At 42.2% G+C, this 25929-nt stretch overlaps 1 protein-coding gene and 1 long non-coding RNA gene across 4 annotated transcripts; both read left to right on the top strand.

Annotated features, from left to right (window-relative positions):
• The first annotated feature begins 671 nt into the window (after positions 1-671).
• LOC127540432 (uncharacterized) lies at positions 672-5230 on the top strand. Its single transcript, XR_007948142.1, has 2 exons — positions 672-3432; positions 4114-5230. It is a non-coding gene; the product is annotated as an uncharacterized LOC127540432 (long non-coding RNA).
• A 1773-nt stretch (positions 5231-7003) lies between these two features.
• On the top strand, positions 7004-25877 carry NPR2 (natriuretic peptide receptor 2). Of its 3 annotated transcripts, XM_051964950.1 has the most exons (23): positions 7004-7233; positions 7840-8557; positions 9498-9703; positions 16002-16115; positions 16442-16577; positions 17398-17492; positions 17740-17872; positions 18091-18175; positions 18718-18838; positions 19196-19270; positions 19477-19554; positions 19747-19851; positions 19952-20023; positions 21986-22145; positions 22379-22534; positions 22805-22973; positions 23145-23291; positions 23583-23706; positions 23933-24001; positions 24739-24913; positions 24988-25086; positions 25308-25399; positions 25590-25877. In XM_051964950.1, exons 2-23 carry the CDS (start codon positions 7891-7893, stop codon positions 25653-25655), a joined length of 3144 nt encoding a protein of 1047 aa, XP_051820910.1. In that variant the 5' UTR covers positions 7004-7233; positions 7840-7890; the 3' UTR covers positions 25656-25877. The 3 variants fall into 3 exon arrangements, with proteins under 3 accessions (XP_051820910.1, XP_051820919.1, XP_051820926.1); XM_051964959.1 differs by lacking the exon at positions 19196-19270 and having other exon boundaries at positions 7004-8557; XM_051964966.1 differs by lacking the exon at positions 18718-18838 and having other exon boundaries at positions 7004-8557; positions 17740-17876.
• The last annotated feature ends 52 nt before the right edge of the window (positions 25878-25929 follow it).

Raw genomic sequence — 25929 nt, 5'->3', positions numbered from 1 at the left:
AACTATACCTGAAGTGAAAGTTCAGATAAGTTAGGGGGAGAGAGCCCTAATCTTCCTCACCCAGACTTGGTTCTACAAAGAATTCTACACAAAATGTTTTTGGTATATTCATTTCTGACCAGAAGCAGATGCATTTCATTATTGGCCAGTCCAAGGGATGTATTGCTGCTTTGCCTTTTGGTTGACATCAGTGGCCACATCCTAGCTTCCTGTACAAACTTGGCTTTAATAAGCCATTAAAGGATTTCCATGGAAAGGGTGCTTGAACTTTGGCCTAGCCTCATCTCCTGACCCAAGAAAGTCTGCCTGTCTTCTCTAAACTCCAGAGGCTTTCTTATCTGCTCTGAACTATGGAGAATTACTCTGGTCATATCTCCTAAATTATTCCATTCTGTTTTCATTTCCAAAGCCTTTTGCGACTAGGTCTACAAATTCTTATTCTCATAGCTTCCAGGGAGTTTGTTAGAGCTCTAAAACCTTCTTTCTAAACCAGAACTCCAGAGTATAGTTGTGAGATATATATATCACTAATATATATATCACTAACCTCAGCAGATTTATTATATATATATATATAATATCACTAACCTCAGCAGATTTATTATATATATATATATATATATATATATATATATATATATATATATATATAATCATTAACCCCAGCAGATTTAGGTACCATCATCTTTTCTGAGCACAGAGGGCCATGCCCAGCTGTTTTCCATGGGCCAGACCTCACTTGTTGCTTTCCTAATTCAGAAAATATAAAGTACTACATTCAAGGTACTGTGCCAGGTTCTACAGACACAACAAAGAAAAACACGCTGCTCTCAGTGTTAACCTTATAATCTAATGAAAGGAAAGGTGAAATATATGAAAAAGTATGACACAAGCTAAAATAGAAAAACAAAGGAATACTAGGGACCATTTAGCAAAATATTTTAAAGATATAAAATACAAAGGATTACAAAAGAAATATGTTGAAATAATTGCCTATATATATATTTTTAAAACTTCACAACTCCTACTCTCCCTTCCCTGAGTCTATAATAACTAAAGGGTTATACAATAAACTAAGAAACAATCACTTCCTTAGGAGTTGTCTTCTAAACCCAGTTGGATCACCTCTTTTGTACGATGTGCATACCCTGCTCCTCCTGGAAGAAGCAGTTTTGTCTTTTGAACTAACTCTAGACCTTGAACCATTCCTAGAATCATAGAATGTTTGAACTGAAAGGAACCTTAGAGATCACCCAGCTCAAACATATTGAGAGAAACAAAGGGATTTGCAGAAAAAACATTCAAGAACTAGTTCCAGCCATTCTTGAATTCTTTCCTAAGGATGTTCCCATCTCTCAGAACTAATATGAAAGAATTTGGGGACTAAAAATGGGGATTCCCAGTGGTCTTCATAAATATTCTGGAATCAGTAGCTTCCTCTGGGTGTCAATCTATGGAGCAGTTTTAATGCTAAATTAAGGAGTCTTGACTTTAGTCAGCAAGCTATAGGAATCTCATAATAACAAAGATAATTAAGATAACAGAGCTATAAATCAAATAATTGATTCTGCTATACTAAGAAACCATTGAACATTTTTGAGAAAGATTAGAAGGATCAGTCTTAGTGCATAAGGAAGATTAATATGGATAGATTATTAGTAAATTCAGTTAACCACTTAAGTACCTACTATGTGATAGGTACTGGGTTAACCAAAAAAAAAAGTCCCTAATTCTCTAGGAACTAACATCTAAATTAGATAAATATAGATACATGTAGATGCAAATATAGATAGATACAAAATATATACAAAATGATTACAAGGTAATTTCACTACTCTGGTTTAAGCCCACATACATACATCCCCAAAGGGTATCAGATATCTGATAGGTATCAGAGATGTACAGTTTACCCTGTAGGCCATGGGTTTTATTGGAGGATAGACTACTATGAGAAGACCAACTTCATTTAAACCAAAAAGTTGAGCTGTCAAAAATGACCAGAGGGCAAAATGGCTACTAAGCCCTGGACCTGGATCTGGGACATGGACTGAAGTATTCATTGTAAGTCTAAGTCATTTCTTCAGTTTTAAACAGCCTCCACTTTGGACTCACAGACTTATATCTTAATTATTGCCCTTGGTAGAGTATGTTGCTCTTTTCATTTCATCTTGGTTGTCCTGGTAACATCTTCATACCTTCTAGTGGAGAAATACTTATTTTCAATTCATTTAACTCTTTAATACCTTGTTATTTCTGTTAAGGATTCCTTATATTCTATAATACTATCAAAAGGGTAAGGGAGGGATCTATCTCTTGGGGTATCCTAATCAAATTCTTCTCACTGCAAAGCATTTAGTTACTTAAAGTAAATTGGTTATGGCATATTTTCAATGGTAGGTGATAGGAGTAGAGTTATATTTCCATCCCAACTTTTTCTCTGATGTATTAAAAACCTAGTGTTCATGTGACACTTTTGAACAATAAAACAGAAACAACAAATGACAATAGCATTTGTAGCGCTTTAAGTTTTGCAAAGCACTTTATAAATATTCTCTCATTTTATCTTTACAGCAGTCTTGGGAGGCAGAGGTTATTATTCTCCCCAAATCGAGGCAGACTGAGGTTAGGTGATTTGTCCAGGGCTACACAGCTCATAGGTATCAGAGATTAGAATTGAACACCAGAGTTAGGAAGACTCTTAAGACTAGCACTCTATTCACTGTATCATCTAGTTGCCATCATAGGAAGATGTTAAATTTTAGGTTTTAAAGCTTGAAAGAACTTTTAAAATCATATATTCCAATCCATTTTATAGATGAGGAATATGAGACTCAATGAATTTAAGTGGCTTGCTCCAAAATCACATTAGATAATAACTAGAGCTGGCATTCAATCTAGGTCGTCTGATTTCAAGTGCTGGTAAAGGCTTTTTCCACTGCTCATCTACCTTTTATGATCTCAAGGAATAATGGACTCTACTCATGTAGTGCAAGAGCAGGAGAAATACTGTCGCAGTTCCTGTAGCATGTTTTGTTCTTGAAAACACTGAGAGATTCTTTATGGAAGAGCAATCAGTTGCCTCTATGAGTAGTCTCAGGTTAAAGTTACTTAAATCATCATAGCATTTATTAACAACCATTCATATATTGATAATATACAGGCTTATATAAGCCACTTGTACTTTATAGTTTCACCTTGTACATCTTCCATAAATGTACTGGCTATGGCATAAAAATATTTATTATTGTAGTAAACATTTGTTGAATTGTATTTGTTTAGGCCTGGGTTAGCTGAATTTGGGTTCTGGTTTCTGGGGATATTGAAGATATTCATAATCACTTCTATTAACAATTCTCAAATTCCAACACTAGGATCTGAAGAGCAAAGACCCTACTTACCAGGAATATCCTTTGAAGCTTTCTGACCTCTCAGGTAATTTTAGTCTGCTTTTTAAATGTTTCTGAATAATTTAAAACTTTCATACCATTGTAAAAAGTGTTTAGCTTTAAAAAAGTATTTGTTGAGCAAGTTAAAACCCTCCCTTAGTATGTGGATTAGATTTACAGATTTACAGATTTGATCAACCAGTTCCCAGATTGGGAATTGAGCCTGAGGGAATGGAGCCTGTTTAAAACTAAGGAAATGACTTACATTGAATATTCAGTTTTTGTCCATGTTCCTGGTCCAGGGTTTAGTAGCTATGCCTTTTGGAAATTTTGGAAGTTGATGGCAGCTCTATTTGCAGGCCCTCCACCTTAATGGTTTAAAATGAAGTTAGTCTAATCATAGGAGTCTATTCCAAGATATACCCTGTGACCTACAGGGTAAATATAAATATGCCCTTTGGGGAGATATATATATATATAATTTTAGGACAGAATAATGGTCTATGGTCTTGGCTTCTGGGAATCTTCTTTGCTTATTACTACCCAGACTGGGATTAAAGAAACCCCAAGATGATGTATAAAAATTTTAAAAAATAAACTCCAACTTTTTTTTTCCATGATCCCTTTCTCTTCCTTACTTTTCTTCTCCAACTTTTCTTCATACTTTGAAATATACTCTTATTAGGTTCTTTTATTTCTCAAAGCTTCTTCTGTATCCTTTGTACAGGTTTTCTTGGTGTTTCATCCTACCTGAAGTGAAGAAAAAATCACAAATAGTCTGATATGGTGTAGACCTAGCAGCATAAAGACAGGTAACTGACATGGGCAGAGGGCACTTATTGCCCTGAAACCTTAGAAATTGGTAAATTTTATTCCTATTGTCCAAAGAAAACCTGAGAATTCAGAGTACATTTTCATTTATGGGTCATTGAGTTAGTTTAAGACTTTTCTGGAGAGTAGTTCAAATTTTGGAAGAAGTTTGGAGTTCACCTTAGAGTACATTACCATGAACTTGAACCCTGCTAGTTTTCCTAGAATTAATTTCTTTGGCCTGTGTGCCATCCTTGTGTGCCATAAGGAGTAGCCCCAGACCACATTAGCCTCTAGGACCCTGTCTTTCCCTCAATGTATGAGACATTCCACATACTTGGATGCAGACCTAGGAATCCAGCTTCTGTCTAGGCTGGTCCTTCCTGGGGGAATAGAAAGTTGAGGAGTATATCTGTGGTGCAATAAAAGCCACTTCAATCTGAAAAAAATTTAGCCTGATCCTACTTGAGTGTTACTTAGGTCATAAGGGTCCTCAACCACTCAGGGTTTGCAAGATTACAGTGAGGTCACCATATAACTAAAGTTGTAGGACCAGAAACTAGAATTTCAGCTCCCTAGATGATAAGAATAAGCTTCAGTGAGAATAATCAGAAGTTTTGTACCAGAAAATTTATACCAGAAGCACATAATATAATTTGTTCATCAAATTTAAAGTTGTAAGGGACCTTAAGAGAGAATTCAGTCTAATTCCTTCATTTTATATAGGAAGAAATTATTCCAGAAGAGGAGTTAGTGACTCATCCAGACAGATAGTCCATAACCAAGATGAGATTCTGATTCAGATTCTTTGAGATCAAATCTATTGTTTTTTGCTACATTCAGAAAATTTATGGTAACTTCTGTTCTTCTGGTAGGTTTGTAGGCAGCCATGTAACTTTTTAGTATCCAAAACCCTATCATTCCTGGCATTAAATTGTATTTTCCTGGGTAGCAGGGACTGTTGGTTTTTGGACAGGCAGAATACCTGGCAGAAAATATTGTTTATGACTGTTTAATAAATGTTATTTGCTTAATCTCTGACTACAGCTATGTTTTATCTCAAGCTGTTTCTTTCCTTCTGGGTTGTCTCTCCTTTTTCCTTTCATCCAAGACATTTTCACTTCACTAATTGAGTGCTAACACAACTCATGTGGTTTTGACTTAATTACTGTACACTAGATTTGTCATATACCTTTGTTACATACTTACAGTCTGGGGTGCCTGGTTGGGTAGTCAATAAAGAATTTATTTAATTGAATTTATCCTGAATTTCCATATTATGGCCACAAGATGTCGCTTTAATTTCAGGAAAATTGCATGCTTGTCTGCCTGGGAGTTCACTTCCCCAGGACAGTGACATCTGTTAACTGTGGCTGGAAGGGGTAGAAATATCAGAGGCAAAGAATCATAAGATCTCCATCTAGTGCTGGCTTTTGGTTTGACTTTGACCAGGATTCACTTTAAAAGAGAAAAAAGTGAGGTTTTTAATCTCCATTTTTTCTCTGGAGAAGGAATTCATCAAGATTTCATTAATATTCCCTCCTAGCAGTCATGATATGATTCATGATATGATAAGCTGTTCTTCAGGAATAGAACAGTATCCCCAGAATGGAATTAGACTAACAGGGGAGAAAGAAAGGAACCATAGTTCAAAGAGGGAACGGAAAATTGGAAGTGAAGTCTTCTAGGGTCCATTTTAGCTGCAAAGGATTTTTGCAGGACTTGGGGTAAATTCTATTCTAACTTTCATTTTGTTCCTATTAAGCCAAAAGAAAGATCTTTCTTGCCTCGGGCTGGAATGAATTTTCATAGTCAGCAAGGACTGATTAAGGGTCTCTGCTGTTGAACATTATGGGGCAATGCAAAGACTAATCAATAAGACAAAGGAACAGATATAGTATCATAGTATAGGGAAAGGAGCTCAGGGATCATTTAGTGTAATTGGTCACTTGGCAGATGAAGAAAATGAGGAGCATTGAGTCTGAGTGACTTGTGGCCAGACAGGTAGTAAACCTTAGAAGAGGAATATGACTCCAGAGTCAGGGCTCTTCCACCCTGCCTCTGTATTGCTCCCTTCTCTTGATGTAGTATAGATCATAAGGGGTTACATTGACATGAATTTGGAAATTACAAAGATAAGAGAGGAAAGATGGGGCTCACAAGCTTTTATCTTACTTGTAGGGAGATAAGACTCCCATTGAGGTTTGTTGGGAAGCGGAGGGACCTGCAGGAACATGGAGATACAGAAAGGAGTGAAAGGGAAAGGCATATGAAGAGAAATAGAAAAGCCCACTTATCTAGGAATGCTTGTTTCCAGCCAGCTCCTCAAAAAAGGTGTCCTGAATAAAGTAGAGAGATGAAGGGTTAAATGGGCATGAAAAGGAGATTAACCTTGGGGTTCTAGTTCACCTCTTGGAGAAATGGCTGTATTGGGAGACTGGAACAGACAGTATTCTGAGAGGGGCCCAGGGAAAGTGTAGGGGTGAAGATGCCAAGGGGTTCTCCAGAGAGAGAGATGCTTTAAAGAATGGGAGAAATGTGTAGTTTTCTGGGAAAGCTGGTCGGGCTTTGGGGGGGGTATCCAGGGCCTTTAGGAGAAAGTCATTGCGGGCCATTTCGGGTGAGGGAGCCGGGCACCCCTTCTGCGAGTCCTCCAAGGGGGCCGAGCTCTCTCCTGGAGGGCAGCCCTGATGGGAGGCAGGAGGCGCCGCTTCGGGAGGGTGGGGCTGGCCGTGGGAGGAGGAGGGGCTGCTGGGGCGGGGGCGGGGGCAGGGGCCTCGGGAGGGAGGCGCCGGGAGGGGGCGGGCGGCCTGCCCCGGGAGTCGCACTCGGCCGCCACCACCACCGGCGCAAAGAACAGAGACGGGCCCGGGCCGGGCCGGGCGGACCTGGCCGAGCACACTGGGGCTCAGGGGCTCGGACGGGAGGAAGCGACAGCGAGCGCAGGCCGGACACGGAGAAGCCGAGCGCCACGGAGTGGAGCCGGGACACGGGTGGGGCCGCAGCCTCCGACAGGACCAGCGCCCTGGTCCGCTAGGTCAGCCCCAGCGGGAGCCTCTGAAGAAGCCTTTCAGGGAGATTTAGCCTCTCCTTCCTCCCTTCCCTCCCACTCCCTAGCCCGATACCCTCCCCAACACTGACACCCCCTCGTGTCTCCTCCTGGTCGCTTTCTACCTCCCTCTCCCTCTTCTTGTCCCCTTCAACTGTGAGTGCGATCCCCCAGTCCCCAGGCCGCTTCTCTGTACCTCTCACTGCCTCAGCTTCGGTCCCCCAGGCCCAGGCCCCAGCCCCCAGTGCCCTGCACTCATGCCCCATCTCAGCCCCAGAGCCATTTCCCCTCAGGAGTTTTAAGTGCCTGGGGTTCCCCCAGCTTTGGACTCTTTTTCTTCAGCATCAGGCCCCTCTTAGCTCCTCCCTCCTCCTTAGACCTCCCCCTCCCCCTCTTCCAGCCCCAGGCCTTCTCTCCTACCCTAGCTTCAGGTCCTCTCATCCCCAACTCCATCCTTACTTTCCTTCCTGGTCCTTTTCTCTGGCTTGCTATTTCTCTTCCTTTTCTATACCCAGGCTGTCCTAGCTCCAGTCTCTCCAGCTGGCTCCCTGTGCCTTGAGGTCTCAGGCTGGAGCTTGTGTCTTTCCCTTCTAGGCCAAAAGGGATTTCAGAGTTGTGAGGCTGTGGGGCAGTTGCCTTCTCCTCATGGCGCTGCCCCCACTCCTGTTGATGCTGGCAGCCTTGGTGGGTGGGGCACGCCCCCCCGAGCCCCGGAATCTAACACTGGCGGTGGTACTGCCCGAACACAACTTAAGTTATGCCTGGGCCTGGCCACGGGTGGGCCCGGCCGTGACCCTGGCCATGGAGGCGCTGGGGAGAGCCTTGCCTGTGGACCTGCACTTTGTCAGCTCTGAGATGGATGGGGCCTGCTCGGAGTACCTGGCGCCACTGAATGCAGTGGACCTGAAGCTCTACAATGACCCCGACCTTCTCCTGGGTCCCGGCTGTGTGTACCCCGCTGCTTCTGTGGCCCGCTTCGCCTCTCACTGGCGGCTGCCCCTGCTGACTGCAGGTGCTGTGGCCTCGGGCTTTGCGGCCAAGAGCGAGCACTACAGAACGCTGGTCCGCACCGGACCCTCTGCCCCCAAACTGGGCGAGTTTGTGGTGACGCTGCACGGGCACTTCAACTGGAGTGCGCGGGCTGCCTTGCTGTACCTGGATGCCCGCACTGACGACCGGCCCCATTACTTCACAATCGAAGGGGTCTTTGAGGCCCTGCAAGGCAACAATCTGAGTGTGCAGCATCAGGTGTATACGCGGGAGCCTGGTGGTCCTGAGCAGGCCACGCACTTCATTCGGACCAATGGGCGCAGTGAGTGTAGCTTGGGCCTCTGCTTGGGGTTGTCTGGCTGGAGAGAGGAGCCACGGGGGTGCAGGGGGGCCAAGTGGGGACTTCAGGGACTTGTGAGTAAAGATTGACATGGGGCAGTCACAGCGACAGCTTTAAGATGGATATAGATAGAAATGGGCTTTGTGTGGGAGAGAAGTGAGCATGAGGGAAAGCTTCTGGGTATTATGGCTGGAATACGAAGGGACAGTGTGAAGATATAAGTAACAGGAGCATGTGGAAATAGTGTGTTGTAGTGAGAGGGAGGATCAGTTTTAGGGAGGAGTTTTGTGGGTATTGTGGGAGGCATAGAATGTTGGAAATGAAATTATCCTGCAGTTATGGATATGATAGTCCAAAGGGCACTCTTTCCCTATTTCCAGATGTCTCATGCCTTTTGTGAGATCCTTTTTAAACTAATAGCCTTCGCTTAGGATGCACTAAGTTGGGTTAAAGTTGAGTGTGTTTAGTTGGGAAAGCCAGCTAGGATTTAAATTAAAGTTTCTAAGCTCATGACCCCTAAATTGCATGTTTATTTTCAGCTTTCCATTTCTTCACAATCCTGCTCCAATCAAAAACAGGATGAGGGACTGAGGAAGTGAAGGAAAAAGTGGGAAAAGTGGGTGTGTGAGAGAGAGGGACTGGGGATAAGGAGAAACTTGAGGGAGTACATCTCTCCCTGTGGAGGTCAAGCTATGACTTATGCCAAATGTTCCTTATGGCTTCAGGATACTTGGAGCACACTCCTGGGAAAAGGAATGCATTTTCTGGGTACTTAAATGGATCAAGGCTCCCACTTTTCTGCTGTGGGAAAATAGAAAAAACAAAAATAAAAAGTCTTTCTTCTAGTCCCAGGGGAAAGAGCTAATTTGAAGATAATGTTGCCCCTCCTAAGGGTACTCCATTTTAAAATCCCTGCCCTCAGTTGTATACATTTGTGGCCCCCTGGAGATGCTGCATGAGATCCTGCTTCAGGCTCAGAGAGAAAACCTAACCAATGGGGACTACGTCTTCTTCTACTTGGATGTCTTTGGGGAGAGTCTCCGTGCCAGCCCCACCCGCCTCCGAGGTCGGCCCTGGCAAGACAATCGCACAGGGGAGCAGGCCCAGGCCCTCAGGGAGGCCTTTCAGGTAACATATGCATGGGAGCTAGAAGTGGACTAGGTGGAATATCAGCCATGGGAAAAGACGAGGAGGGAGAGAAGTGTTTTCTGCTAGATTTATCTCCTCTTCTTCCACCCTACAGCATTCCCCAAACTAGAGTATGGATTCTAAAATGAAAATACTTATTTCCTTTGGCTTTTTATTATTGTTTATGATGAGATTGTTGATTTTCTTTTTCAATGAATTTTTAATGAATATCTACATTGTGCCTAGTCCAGTGTTAGGCTTCTGTGAAGGAGATAAAGGAGAGAAAAGACATTTTCCATGCCCTTAGAGATCTTATATCCTAGTTGGGAAAACAGTACATATAGGAAGGACAGTTAGCTAATGATAAGGCAGTCTTAAGATTTTGTGACAAAACATTTGGTATAAATAATAAGTGCTTTTGAAGTTGAAATGAAGCAGAATTCTGTTTGGGCAGAGCTTCTCAGAAAGCCTCATAGATGAAATTGGGCTTCAAAAGTGAGTCATATCTGAATAGCATAGAATGGGTTCAGGGATGGAAACTGGGGAACGTGTGGACAACATGAGCAAATATACAAAGATAGATTGAGCTTAGCATATAAAGAGATGACCTTGACCAAAGAGGGCTTATTTTGGTGACCAGTGGGAAATAGGTTAGAGAAAAAAGGTCAGGTTATGGAAAGCTTTGAATGCTAGGCTAAATCAGGATTTTATTTGAAGTCAGTGCAGACCCATTGGAGCATTTTGAGAAGATGAGTGATATGATCAGAGGTATCTTCAGGAAATTGTTCTGTCAGTGGCAATGGGGGTAGATTGGGAGTTAGAGACACCAGCTAGAAAAGACTATAACCTCAGCTGTAAAGGATAATGATAGCTATTATGGAAATGAAGGGATGAATTCAAGATAATACTTTGAAAGATGTATCTCCAGGATTTGGATCTCCAGGATCTCCATTGATTGGATAGTGGAGAGATGGAAACTCAGTGGTGACACTGAGCATTTGAATATGAGGAGAACTGGAGTACCCTCATTGGAAATAGAAAAGTTTTTAGGGGGCACTAGTTTTATAAGAGAAGATGACAAGTTTGGTTGTAGAAATACCAATTTTAAGATAAAAGCAAAATAGCAAAATAAAGATGCCTAATAGGTGGCTCTATAACTGGTGCTCAGGTAAGAAGGATGGGGATGAAGTGAGAACTAGAGTTGGAAACCTGAAGTGATAGTTACCTGCCCTCTTGTTTCTCCCCCCCCCCCCCAGGCCAAGCCAACACACTCACTCACACACACACACACACACACACTCACACTCTCTCTCTCTCTCTCTCTCTCTCTCTCTCTCTCTCTCTCTCTCTCCCCTTTTCTCTTTCTCTCTCTTTTACCTGTTGGAAATATTTCTTTTCTGCCCATTATATGCTCTGTGTTGCTCTGTAAAGCACTTTTCTTTTTATATGTGATGTTGATGAAAGCTTTTGTAAGTCTCTCCTGCCTTTGGGAGTTTATATTCTAAAGGAATTAGACAAAAGCTGGCAGGAAAGGAGAGAGTTACCTTTTTGTAAAAGAGGCAATAACTTGAGTCTGACGTATAAGGAAGAACTTAGGCTTATTCCATTCCTCTTAAGAGGGCCTAAGGAAGCTCTTGGAAACAGGAGGAACACACAGATCTGGAGAGTAGAGGAAGTAGGAATGATGGCAATGTGGGTGATAATTGGGCATGAGAAAGAAGAAATCACGCCAGGAAATAGGATATAAGAAAACATAGAATTGGATGGAATAGAAATGAGAAGAAAAGAGGAAAACTTAGGAGCCAGATTTAGACCACCAAAGAATAGATGTATGTTTTTCAGAGAATAGCAAGATGCATGTAAAACAAATCTCTGTCCAGACACTTTTAGATTATCTGTAGTAGCTAGGTGGCATTGTAAATGGAGTTCTAGACTAGAAACCAAGATCTACTTTCTTTTCTTGCCTTAGACACTTTCTAGCTTTGTGACTCTGAACAAGTTACTGAAGTTCTCTCTGCCTCAATTTCCTCATTGTTCAGTGTGTGTGGATATACATACCTTACATGATTAAATGAATGAGGATCAAATGAGATAAATTGTCCCAAATCTACCCTTCCTCCCATCAGACACATGTCTAATAAATTTATCTCTGGATCAGGGAAGATGGGTAATTGACAAGAGTTAGAGGCAGTTGTCACTGTGGTATTGTTGGGGGGTGGGGGGTGGGGAATAAAGTCCTGGATGAGGAATTAGAATACCTGGATTTTTGTTCTATTCCAATTTGTGATCTTGAGCAAGATATTATATATATATATATCAGCCTTGATTCCCTCATCTATAAACTGAAAATAATATATCTGTCTTCTCTGTTTGTTGTGTAACAAATTAGGTAATGTGGATGAAAGGGCTTTTTAATTTTTTTAATTTTTTATTCTTTTGAAAGAGAGGAAGCTTTTTTTTCTTTTAAGTATATTTCCACATTTATCATGCTGCACAAAAAATCAGATCAAAAGGTAAAAAAATGAAAAAAAAAGCAATCAAACAAAAATAACAACAAAAGGTGAAAATATTATGTTGTGATCCACATTCAGTTCCCACAGTCCTCTTTCTGGATGCAGATGGCTCTCTCCATCACAAGTCTTTTGGAACTGGCCTGAATCATCTCATTGTTGAAAAGAGCCAAGTTCATCACAGTTGATTATCACATAATCTTCTTGTTGCTGGGTACAATGTTCTCTTAGTTCTACTTACTTCACTTAACATCACTTCATGTAAGTTTTTTCCAGGCCTTTCTGAAATTATCCTGCTGATCGTTTCTTATAGAACAAATAATATTTCATTGCATTCATATACCATAACTTATTCAGCCATTCCCCAATTAATGGGCATCCACTCAGTTTCCAGTTTCTTGCCACTATAAAAAGGGCTGCTACAAACACTTTTATACATGTGGGTTCTTTTCCTTTTTTTATGATTTCTTTGGAATATAGACCCATTAGAGACACTGTTGAATCAAAGGTTCTGCACATTTTGATAGCTCTTTGTGCATAATTCCAAATTGCTTTCTAGAATGGTTGGATCAATTCACCACTCCACCAAAAATGTATTAGTATCTCAATTGAAAGTGATTTTTAAAAAAAGTGTATTTTTACCCAGCTATTGAGTTAGGACAAAGTAAATGGTGATATATTGTTAGAACAAGTAATTCAACAGTTGCTGTTAATAAGTTTGAATGTGAGTTTGTCTCTCATAAACCACTTATACAAAATCCAATTTCAAAAAGTTTTAAATTCTGTGTCCCACAGTTAATATTGGAGAAATGTTCTTCTAGCCCTTGTCCTTCTCCTCAACATACATAAAGTTCAAATACTCCATAATATTTGTCCTTATAAGGATGATATCACTTTATCTTCTCTACTCCCTATGTGGAAACATGTTCCTTCTTCTGCTGAGTATAAGTCCTGAATTGATTTTTCAGCCATATCTTTGAAGTTATTTCTTTCCTTCTTTCCTCTGTCCTTATGGGACTGTCTTTTCTGACTTTGGTTAGTGATCTGAAAAAAGAGGGATCTAGGTACAGTATATTGTTGGAAGCTAGCTAACAACTGAGTAACTAATTGAATCTGATAAAGGATAAGGGTAAATGATGATGTTTACTAGTATTTCAAGGATACCATCTCTGAGTTTTTGTTCTTTCTCATCCTGGACTGGCAAATATGGGAGGGAGGTAAGGGGAACTTTGAGCACCATGAGAAATGCTCCCATGGTTTTATGTAGGTCTACAGTTGATGTGACTGTTCAGGTCATAGCTATTTAGTCATGACTTTGGAATTGGTTATTTCTAAGGGCTGAAGTGGTAGCCATTTTCCTTTGGATTATAAAGTTTCATATGACCAAAACTGTGGAATCCAATTTGACTGTGTACACATGTGGCTGATTATTATACATTCACTTGGGTAGCAACTGAACCAAGCAGGCCTAGGATGAAGAAAGGAAAAGAGGAAGAGGATGGCCAGGATTGGGAATTTTCTTAGAATGGATCAGAGCAAGCAGATCATATAAATGAGATAGATGGGCTAGAAGTCAAACTTAGGAAGGTTAGCCAAATCAGGGAGAAGCAGGCAAGTACTATGGGTCTAAAGGAGGCAAAGGGTCAAAAATCCATTGACATCAATAGATCAGGTAGCCATGGCTTTTGTAGACTAAGAAATAAACGGATCAGGGACTAAATGAGCAGCTATGACTCTGGGTAATAAACCTAACTTTGGGTAATAAGAAGTCAGGATCTAGATAATGTATCTGAGTAATAGGTACAGAGCACTAGTTAACAATAGAGCTTAACACTAAGCTAGTCCCCATAAGGCAAGATTTTCTGTGTATAGTAATTCCTTTCAGGTCTAGATCTAGCTTTAGGATGTGAGCAAACAAGCCAGAATGCTGAAGGTAATAGGTACATCTTACAAGAAATGTTTTGGGATAGGCATGGGTGGGGAGCTTTATGGATGGATCTCTTATCTGAACACCTATGGGAGTGTTGTTCTTACTCTCAACACCTCACCTTATTTCATCCTTTACCATTAAATCCCTTTCTTTCCCTCTTATCAGTATTTCCTAGCAGGATTTCCTCCTAGTTCCTATAATTATACACATATGGATCTTCTTTTTTGAAAAAAAAATCAGCAATATCTTTTGTGTTTAATATTAGTTATTTCTGGATATAACCCCTTTTTTCATCCCTATCTATCAATCTTTTAATCAACAAATATCTATTAAGCATCATCTAGGATGCCAGAGACAGAAACAAAAATTGAACAGTCCCTCATGAAGTGTAAATTCTGTTGGGGTGGGGGAGAACAACATGAACATAAACAGATAAGACACTAAAGGGAATTGGACCCTCTTGAAACAAAGATAAACAATTAAGCAAAATCAACCTATACACATATGAAATGAGAGACAGCATAGAATATGAGAGCAGAACGTTGTATACTTGTCAGATGTGGTCATTGTATAAGTTGTTTTTGCTTAACTACCTTTGTTACAAGTTTCAATACCCTTTAGTATCTACCTGTATACGTACTTGATGTCTCCCCTGATAGACTTTATATAAGTTGCTTGAGGGAAGGGAGGAGGAGATTTTTTTTTTTTCATTATCTGTTCTGATTCTGCTTATTGACTATTATCAGGTCATACAAATGTTTCATTTTTTTCTTTGAATTGTTCATTTGTCGTTTCTTGTTGTAGAATAATATTCTATTTTATTCACATATCACAGTTCGTTCAGTCATTCCCTAGTCAGTGGGTACCCACTTTGTTTCCATTTCTTTGCTACCACAATAGTGCTGTTATGAATATTTTAGTATGTAACAGATCTTTCTCTCCAGTTTTGACCATTTTAGTATATATGCCAGTAGTGGAATTGGTAGTGGGCCTATGGGCATTAACACTCTAATCAATTTTTTTTGTTTACATAATTACAGATTATTTTTCTTCCTCCTCCTCCTCTTCTTTTTCTTTTTCATCTTCTTCTCAAATAACATTTTATTTTTTCCAATTACATGTAAAGGTAGTTTTTTTTTGGTAAAGATAGTTTTTAATAATTATTTTTTATAAGATTTTGAGTTCCAAATTTTTCTCTCTCTTCCTCCTCCTCTCTCCAAGATGGCAAGCAATCTGATACAGGTTATACATGTGCAATTATGTTAAATATATTTTCACATTACTCTTATTTGAAAGAAGAAATAGAACAAAAGGGAAAAATCATGAAAAAGCAAAAACCAAAAAGAGGGTGAAAATAGTTTGCTTGATGTGCTTTGATCTGCATTCAGATCCCATTGTTCTTTCTCTGGATGTGGATAACATTTTTCATCACAAGTCTTTGGGTGTTGTCTTGGATCCTTGTATTTTTGTGAAGTTAAAGTCAATCAGAATTGGTTTTCACACAGTGTTGCCTGTACTGTATAGAATGTTATCTTGGTTCTGCTCACTTCACTCAGCATCATTCATATTACAAATTATTTTTGAGAACAGTTGAACCAGTTGAATAGCTCCATCAACAAATGTATTGATATTTCTGGTCTTTCTACTATACCTCCCCACATTTACTTTTTTGTTTCTTATTTGCATGATGTGAAGTAAAATCTCAAGAGTTGTCTTAATTTGCATTTTTATTAGCCCCCCCCCCCTTTTTTTTTGAGTGATACATTGCCTTATCTTAAGATATCTGATTGGATATTTTCTTATCTTTATACCTGTCCTGATATCCTTGCCTATTTGGCCCACTTGTTCTTGTTTATAGACTGTGTTAGTTATTACATATCGAGAGCCTCCAAATCCTGAATATCAGGAATTTCAGCATCGTTTGCTGTTAAGGGCCCGGACTGACTTTGGTGTGGAGCTGACCCCCTCCTTGGTAAGAAGGCCTTTCCTTATTTGAGGTGTGTATACCTCAGAGAAGCCCCTCCTGACCCAGCCCACTTTCCCTACCCTCCATTTCTATTCATCTAATTCTAAATACAAAGTCATCTTATTCATGGATCCAGGTTATGAATTCTTACCATTCTACTCTCCCTTCACTGGGAGGCTTTGCTGGTTGGAAGTGGCTCCTAGGAGCCTCTAGGAACTGATCAAAGAGACAAAGGATGAAAGGAAATGGGGGGAGATTGGGGAGGGGAGAAAAGAAAAGGGGGTGGTCTTTGAAAGAATGGGGGAGAGTAGGGCTGAGTTTGCCATTCCCAGATGAACCTCATTGCTGGCTGCTTCTACGATGGGATCCTGCTCTACGCTGAGGTCTTGAATGAGACATTGCAAGAGGGGGGTACCCGGGATGATGGACTTCGAATAGTGAAGAAGATGCAAGGGCGCAGATACCAGGGTAATCATAAATAACTCACGTTTATGTAGTACTATAAAATTTACAAAGTGCTTTTTTCTTTAGAAGGGCAATTTAGAGTATTGGAGCAAATGGTGATATAATATAAATAGCTAGTCCAGGATATGGAGTTAGAAGATTGTAGTTCAAATCATGTGGGCCACTTTACTACCTGTATGACTTTGGGCAAACCACTTCACTTCTTTTGAGTTCAGTTTCTGTATCTCTGAAATAAAAGGATTGGACTAGATGGCCTCTAAGATCCTTTTCAATAGTAAATCAAGGGAGATATTTGTAAGGCACTTAGCAGAGTACCTGACATATAGTAGACACTAAGTATTCCCTTCTTCCCCTACGTTTCTGATGCTTTTTAAAAATTGGGCTTGTGATTTCATTGTTTTAGGGTACTCCCAGTAAGGAAATTCCTGATAATGTATATCTAGACAGGCTCTTAAAAAGAGCTGTCTGGGGGAGAGAGGTTAAGTGATTTCTTCAGTCACTCAGCAAGCTTGTGTTCAGAGGTCAGACTTGAACTCAGGATTTCCTGACTTTGAGGTTGTCTCTCTATCCAGTAGTGCAAGTTCCTTGTAATGACTGTGAGAGAGGGTGGGTACCAAGTATCAGAGAGAGGGTGGGTACCAAGTATCAGAGAGCAGGGGCTGCTAGAGTAGGAGGAGTTGATGGGAAGTAAAAGCTTGGGGCTGTCAAGATAAGAAGAGAATTGAGAGAGGAAAGAGTGTGTCGGCAAAGAAATAAAATGAGAGCAGGAGAATTAACAAAAAGTCTATCCTGAGCATCAATGCATCTTTCTGTCCCATCTCAGGTGTGACAGGGCTGGTTGTAATGGACAAGAATAATGACCGTGAAACAGACTTTGTCCTTTGGGCCATGGGGGATCTGGACTCCGGGGACTTCCAGGTGAGTGGGGGGGGGATGTTCAGTCTGTGTCCTTTTTTTGCTGTGTATGTTTGGTCTAGTGTCCTTGAACCTGACCAGAAGGCAGCACTGGAGTGAAAAATGGTAGAATTTTTTTTTTTTTTTGCACAGTTATAACTTGTGATAGGGGTGGTGGCTGTTTTTGGGGAGTTTACAAGGAAAGGAAATGTTTTGTATATGAAAGAAAATGGGAAATTGCTGTCTGTGATACTTGCTCTCTTCCATGTAGCCTGCAGCCCATTACTCTGGAGCTGAGAAGCAGATCTGGTGGACTGGACAGCCTATCCCCTGGGTGAAGGGGGCCCCTCCTTCTGATAATCCCCCTTGTGCCTTCGACTTGGATGACCCGTCCTGTGATAAAAGTGGGTGTGTGCAGGGGCTGGGGGCACAGCCTCCTCCCTTCTTTCCCAAATGGCCCTCTCTTCCCCAAGTAACTGTCAAATCCTTGATTTGGGGACTGCCTCCTTCCAGCTGCCTTCTTTCCTAGCTTCACACCTCCCTTTGAACCCTTGTCCTTTCTTAAGGCATCTTCTTGAATACCTTCTTCTCAAGTGACCACATCCTCCTCCTTCCTATACAGCCCCTCTTTCAACTCTGGCCATTGTGGCTTTGGGTACAGGGATCACTTTCATAATGTTTGGTGTTTCCAGCTTCCTCATTTTCCGGTGAGTTCTTGATATTTTATGATGCCCTCTGTCACTACATTGTCCCCATCCCATCATTATTTTCCTTTAAAGGCTTAGGAGCAAACCCTAATTCTTAAACTGAGTCCAGGGAAGCATCCCAGAGGCTAATCCATTGCACTTATTTACTTGTCTCCTCTCTACCTTATCTTTTCCATAATTGGCCTGTGTTTGAAAGTGGTATCCCTAGTGGGGCATATCTTGAATATGGTGGCCTATCTACCAACCCAAGAATCAATAATGTGTTTAGAATCTCTTGGGATTAGGTTCTTGCCTAATCTTTGGACTGAATTCCAATCTCTGGGTTTGAAGAACAGTTGGTATAGAATTAACTCAAGTAGAACACATGCTTTTATATATATATGTATATATATATATATATATATATATATATAAGATATGGTGATTGCATTATTAAAATCTTTGATCTACCCAGGTCAGGGTCTCTCCCTTGTTCCCTTGTCCCAGTGCTGATCTATGATGTGGACCTGGGCTGGGCTGCTTGAAGTGTGCTGTCCTTTTAGGAAGCTAATGCTGGAGAAGGAGCTGGCCAGCATGCTGTGGCGAATTAGATGGGAGGAACTGCAGTTTGGCAATTCAGAGCGTTATCACAAGGGCGCAGGCAGCAGGCTCACACTGTCCTTGGTGAGACTGCTGCAGGTTTGGGGCTTCCTCTCCCTCCTACTCTGAAATTTCATCTGTCCTCAATTACATTCTCCTCCCTTGCCATATTTCCTTGTTACCTTCCTTTCTTTTCCCCCAAGGAGAGCTCCAGTTCCATTCCCCAGTTCCTCACCCTTATTTGATAACTTTCTCTCAGGCTCCCCTCTAATAAATATTCTTCCTCCCCCATCCCCATTACTTTACTTTTCCTGGTTCCTCCCTGGCTCTGAGCTCTTTCTACCAGCCTCAGCTCCCTGGCCTGTAATGATAGCTCCATGTACTGCAGCTACTGTCCAACCTTCCCTTCCCTCCTTCCCCCCATGTCGCCCTTGACCCCAGCGGGGATCCAGTTACGGCTCGCTCATGACAGCCCATGGGAAATACCAGATCTTTGCCAACACCGGTCACTTCAAGGTGAACAAACTTCTGCTCTCAGCCCTTGTCCTATTCCCTATGTTCCCTTGCCCTCTAGTCACCCTATTTTTCATCCCCTCCTCCTGCTCAGCAATGTAATCAACTGGGCTTCTGACCCTGTCCCTCCCCCAGCACCCCTAAGCCCCACAAATTCCTTCTTCTTGCTTGGACCTTAATCCTTTCTCTCTATTCTACTCCTTCTCCAGGGAAATGTTGTTGCCATCAAACACGTGAATAAGAAACGCATAGAGCTAACACGGCAGGTCCTGTTTGAGCTCAAACATGTAGGTCCTGGTATGGGACACTGGACAAAGGGGATAGTGTGAGGAAAATTGAAGATGGGAAAAGAAGCAGATAGGGGAAGGGATTAAGGATTTAAGAAAGATTTAAAATTGGAAGAAGGGTTGGGGTAGATTTTAGCAATTTAGGTAACTTTGGATACCTTTGACCTCTTATTTTCTTCCCAATCCCTCCAGATGAGGGATGTTCAGTTCAACCACTTGACCCGATTCATTGGAGCCTGCATAGACCCTCCCAATATTTGCATTGTCACAGAGTATTGTCCCCGAGGGAGCCTGCAGGTGAGAGTGTTAAGGGGAGGTTGGGATTGTGCAAGCAATGAATTTGGTGATATTGTATCAGAATTGGGACAGGTATATCCTTTGTCTTTGTGACTGCTAGGACATTCTAGAGAATGATAGCATCAACTTGGATTGGATGTTTCGTTATTCACTTATTAATGACCTTGTGAAGGTGAGTATTCTCTTTGCTTTAGGGATAAATTAAGTTACTCTCTGGTTCCTTTTTTCTTGGGAATTGGATATGGAGGGAGTAGGTGAGGGAAAATCTTTGGAGGTAAAGGAGAATGAATAGAAGGATGACACAATAGCAATCCCAGGGAGGTTACTTTGATTTGCCCTTGTCATTACAGTCTTCCTTGTTCTTCTTTACCAGCAAGAACCTGAGAAGGAATTGGCATAGTGGCATTAGGGGAGGATTAGGCATTGCTCACTACTGACAAGTTTAATGCTTGCTTGGGTTTGGATCTACTTCCCCACTTTCTCTGGCTCTGAAAATAGCCAGTGAGCTGCCACTACACTGCTACCCTTATCTCAGAGGGACACTTGAACCCCTTCTTTTTGACCATTTTTGTAACATCTTCTCTGTTATTTCACAACAGAATCCTGAAGCTTTTGATACCTTTTAGGGAAAAAGAAACACAAAAGGGAGAGTTTATGGAGCAGAGAGTTCTGACTGTCTAAATGTACTCTAAAATTGTGATAGCTTGACTCCTGGAGAGATTTTTGGTGGCTTTTCCATTCATAGCTCTCTTGCTGTCCTAACTTGTCTAGATGAGGCTCCAGTTCACTTTAATTCTAGCTACTTGGGTCTTTTCTGTGACTTGAGGCTGCCATAACTTCTGGTTGCTTCCTTTCTTTACTTTTTGCTGGAAGATTTTGTAGCTCCTGGTTTCAGGAGCTTTTCTTTCCATGGTTTGGTTTCTCTTTGGCTTGAGTGTAGATTCAGTATTTTCCCTTTTACATCTGAATCTTCTATCATTACCAGGCAGGCTAGGGAGGCCATGGGAAAAGCATTACATTTTAAATTTAGATTTGGGTTCAAATTCCAGCCTGCATAGTTGTTAACTTAGCCTTTCATTTCCTCATTTGTAAAATGGGGATCATTGTGCTTTTACTGCCTACCTTACAGAATTATTGTGAGGAAAATGCTTTTTAACCATAAAAAGTTGCAAAAATGTGGGTTATTATTAATTATTATTAGCATGCTCATGAGCTAGTATTTATAGTTGGTACAAGTTCTTAATTGCACCGTCTCTTTTATCTGGCATCCAGATACTGCCTGCCTAATAGTCATATAATGGGGTGTCTGGGAAGCTTGCCAAGCCCTTTTCAGGGATTCTGATCCATCTTTGGTGTTCACCGTCACCTAACTTTGACATGTGGCTCCAAGAAACCATAGCATATACAGTGGTCACACCATGGTAGATCTAGGCAGACAGCCTGGGTGAGGTTTGAGGGTAACCCCAAACCCATCCGAGAATTGGGGTGTCTACTCCAAATATGTGAAAACTTCCCCTGTCAGAATGGGCATATGAGAAGTGCTCTCTGGGTGGCTAAAATAGCCCTGTGGAGCACTTAGAGCTTAGTCAGACATTGAAGACACTATGGAGGACCTTGGTCATTCTCACTTTTATCTTGCTACTTTGAAGAGATAGTGAGGCAATGATTTTGTGCAAGTGCCATGCTTACATTCAATTCACGCTCAAGTCAAAATATCACTTCATGACCTCTCTTTGAAATAAAGGACAAACAACAGTCATAGTTTATATTGTATTGAGCTGTTAACTTTCATGTAGTTTATCTGGAGTTTTCCCACTTGGTTTCTGTTCTCCATCACCAAAAAGACTAACTTCTAATCTACAAATCACAGGCTCCCCTTGACCTGTCAGCTGATCTGTTAATTACTGATTAGAACTTTCAGCATAGTTGACTCTCCCACTTATGTATATATTTTTTGGGTTTCTTCAGAAGGGTGGTTTTTCAAAATCAGCTCATTTAATTTTTATAGTATAAGATCCTTAAAACATACATTGAAACTAATAGTTAATTCTTCTAGGAAAGGGGGGAGTGACATTTTGTCACAGACCTCTCCATTAACTTTCTTGGTCCCAGTGACTTGGTTTGTATCCTGCAGGGCATGGCCTTTCTCCACAACAGCATCATTGCTTCTCATGGGAGCCTCAAATCCTCCAATTGTGTGGTGGACAGCCGGTTTGTGCTAAAGATCACTGACTATGGCCTGGCCAGCTTTCGGTCAGCTGCTGAGCCAGATGACAGTCACGCTCTCTATGCCAGTGAGCCCTGCCATCCTAAAGTCACCTTTTTTCCCTCCCCCCTACTACTTCTGATTGTCTCCTTTTGGATTATGGTGGGATGAAAATAATGGGTTGTTGCAAGAGGGGGCGGGATATGGAATTCTTCTCCTCCTGGGGCATTTGTGAGTTGAAATGTTATGGGGTTGAGTCTTTGGGAAGACCTGGGTGCTGTCCCATTTCATAGCTTAGATTAGCCCATTTACACTTTACAGAGAAGTTGTGGACAGCACCAGAGCTATTAAATGGGAGCCGCCTACTGACTGTAGGTATCCAGAAGGCTGATGTTTACAGCTTTGGGATCATTCTGCAGGAGATTGCCCTTCGAAGTGGCCCCTTCTATGTAGAGGGCCTGGACCTCAGTCCCAAAGGTGACTCTTCTCCTCCTTGCCCGCCCCTCCCCTTTTTTGGGAAGCAGTTGGGCTTTAGAAACTTGTCCAGAGTCAGCACAACTGTCTGGAGGCCAGGTTTGATCTCAGGTCTTCCTTACCCCATGGACAAGGGCTCTATTCCCAGGGCCTCCTAGCTGTCCCACCTCCCTGCCTCTTTGAGTGGAAGGTGATGGACCCAGGGTCCAGTGATGAGTACTGTAACTTTCCGGGTTCCCCTTCTTCACCTCTTTTTGCTTTCTCTACCCTCAGAGATTATCCAAAAGGTCCGCAATGGTCAGCGGCCATACTTTCGGCCGAGTATTGACCGAGCACAGCTCAGTGAGGAGCTAGCTTTGCTGATGGAGAGATGCTGGGCTCAGGATCCAGCTGAACGACCAGACTTTGGACAGATCAAGGGCTTCATTCGACGTTTCAACAAGTGAGAGGGCATCAGAGGCATGGAGGGTTTCCCATAGAGAGAAGCTGAGTCCTGGGTGCCTTGGGGGGCAGGCAGAAGGACTTAAGTGGAGGCTCAAAGAGAGGTACGGGGGGTATTTATATGTGGTTTTGGGGGGAGGTTCTCTGAATGAAATGCCCTTCCCTCCCATAGGGAAGGTGGTACCAGCATCCTAGATAACCTCTTGCTTCGAATGGAGCAGTATGCAAATAATCTGGAGAAGTTGGTAGAGGAGCGGACACAGGCCTATCTGGAGGAGAAGCGCAAGGCTGAGGCCCTCCTCTACCAGATTCTGCCACAGTGAGCTCCTTGAGAATCCCCTTCTCTCCCCTCCAACCCGCAGTGGCACTTTCCCCTTATCCACAGACCTATCACAGGCTCTCCTTCCCAAGGAAGCCTTCTACCTCCAAGTCACTCCCCCCACCTGCTCGCTCCTTCCTCTCTCCTTCCCCCCCTTTCTCCCCCCCCCCATTAGAGCTGTGCCCCTTCTGTTGGAAAAGAAAGTGAGCTCTTTCCGCGTCCTCTGCACCCTCTCAGGCCCTGCTTCCAGGGCTTTCTGCTGCCACACATTCATCCTTGCATCCTTCCCAGCTCAGTGGCGGAGCAGTTGAAACGAGGGGAGACTGTACAGGCTGAGGCCTTTGACAATGTCACCATTTACTTCAGTGACATCGTGGGCTTCACAGCCCTTTCAGCAGAGAGCACCCCTATGCAGGTAAGAGATTTTTATGAGTCAGAGGATACAGGGGCCTTGGAGTGGATTGGAGTCTCTCTAGGGGGAACTTGAAATACTTGGTCTTAGGGAAATTTGGGGGTGGGATTAGATTTCCATTGATATCAGGATTCTCTCTCTCTGGGAAATATTAGAGTACTTTGGGGAAAGTCATAACCTTTGTAGAAGTTGGGAACTTGAATCTCAGAATCTCCCTATCCCATGTCAGGTGGTGACGCTCCTGAATGACCTATACACCTGCTTTGATGCCATCATTGACAACTTTGATGTGTACAAGGTGGGAACTAGGGTTAGCACCCCTCCCCCCAAACCTGAATCTGGTTTACTGAAATCCTGAAACCAGATTACCTGGGACTTCTGAACATGAGCCCCTGTGACAAAATGTGGGTCTGGGGACACTACATAGATGTATTCCCAGGCTCCTAATTTGACACTTTCTTTGGAAACAAATCCCCACAATTATAGGTCTTAGATTGATAAGGGAATTTGGGGAATAAGTATTTTAAAATAAACTCATTTAAATCCCTCTGTTGGCAGAAATTGAATTCTTATTCCATAGATCCTTACTGTATGTAGCCTAAGAGCCTCTGGCTGTGGTACCCCTGGGTTATTCTGCTTCCTTTCTGCTGTCTGCCATAATTGTGCTTATCCACAATCGCTTCTAGGATTCTGCTTTTCTCTAAATTGTTAGTTTCCTCCATTACATTCACAGTTCCCAGCTGCAGACAGGATATGTTTATATTGATATAGGATAGCTTCATTTATTGTCAAAGGGAAGGCAGTTAATTTCTAGTATATGAGATGAACTTTTTCAGTTCCTCACTCTCAGATAGTAGGACCAGATGAGTAAAACTGTACCTGGTCCTTAGTCATTTCCCTTTCTCATAGCCTCCTCCTATCCTTTCAATTTTCTCTCTGCCCTTCTGCCCCGCCACCTTCCATATTAGGCCATCACGAAAATGGAAATGATGGAGAGTATGCTTCCTCCCCTGACCCTGCTATTTTCCCTTATAGGTGGAGACTATTGGTGATGCCTACATGGTGGTCTCTGGCCTGCCTGGACGTAATGGTCAGCGCCACGCCCCCGAGATTGCTCGTATGGCTCTGGCGTTGTTGGATGCTGTGGCTTCCTTCCGAATTCGGCATCGACCTCATGATCAGCTCCGACTGCGAATTGGTGTGCACACTGGTAAGACTAGCTCCGGTTTCTGAGCCTTACCCTCACATGGCTAGAGGAGCTCTCCAACTTGCCCTTCCCTATAGGACCAGTCTGTGCTGGAGTTGTTGGCTTAAAAATGCCCCGCTATTGCCTGTTTGGGGACACGGTGAATACTGCCTCACGTATGGAATCCAATGGTCAAGGTGAGATTTATCCCCAGCGGTCCTGTTTGCACTTGAGTTATGAAATTCTTTTATCACCCTACAAGGCTCTTCATTGAGGGAAAGACTTCTCTTCCCGTCCCCTCCCATTTTGTGTCAAGTGGATGGGAAGATACAGGGGAGAGATCCACAGTTTCATTTCTTCCCTTATTTCCCATCCCTAACTTTGGTCAGTCCTTCTCTGACTGTTCTTGACTTCTTAGCCTTGAAAATACATGTCTCATCTACAACCAAAGATGCCCTGGATGAATTTGGCTGCTTTCAGCTGGAACTTAGAGGAGATGTGGAGATGAAGGTGATTGGGGGCTGGGTGGTAATAGGAGGAGGGAAATGAAGGAAGGGGTTGGTAATTGTGTGAGGAGAAAGGAGATAAAGGGATATCTGGAAAGTAGGGAGAGGGGAAGAAGGGGACTGGAGCTAATAGAACAAAGATACTGATGTGGGTGGGGTTGGGGGGGTGGTGCTTTGATTTTCTGTCATCACAGGGAAAGGGAAAGATGCGAACATATTGGCTCTTGGGAGAGCGAAAAGGACCATCTGGACTGCTGTGACCTCAAATACCTTTCTCTCCCTCTCCTGCCAGACCCCAAGAATCTGTGGCCATAATCTTTATTAATTCACTAGCCATATGGGACACTATCACAGAGCACTGTGTGTGCACTTATTATTTGCCCTGGGGTTTCTGACTCTGGGCCTTGTACATATTCTCCTTCCTTGTAAATATCTGTATCTAAACCAGAATATTTTTGGTCAAATACAAAATGACAAAACCAGTTTTGGGTTTATAATTATAACTGAAAACCTTAAGTAAGGGGGTGAGCAAGG

Source organism: Antechinus flavipes, chromosome 1, assembly GCF_016432865.1.
Source record: "Antechinus flavipes isolate AdamAnt ecotype Samford, QLD, Australia chromosome 1, AdamAnt_v2, whole genome shotgun sequence".
Taxonomy (NCBI): domain Eukaryota; kingdom Metazoa; phylum Chordata; class Mammalia; order Dasyuromorphia; family Dasyuridae; genus Antechinus; species Antechinus flavipes.
The sequence above is the reverse complement of the archived record's forward strand: the minus strand, read 5'-3'. Positions and strand labels throughout refer to the sequence as shown.

Bases quoted from the DNA above. Each gene is read 5' to 3' on its own strand.
- NPR2 (XM_051964950.1), top strand. From the start codon at position 7,891: ATGGCGCTGCCCCCACTCCTGTTGATGCTGGCAGCCTTGGTGGGTGGG. The intron at 17,493-17,739 runs GTGAGTGGGGGG...TCTTCCATGTAG, and splicing joins TGGACTCCGGGGACTTCCAG to CCTGCAGCCCATTACTCTGG. The intron at 19,271-19,476 runs GTGAACAAACTT...CTCCTTCTCCAG, and splicing joins CCAACACCGGTCACTTCAAG to GGAAATGTTGTTGCCATCAA.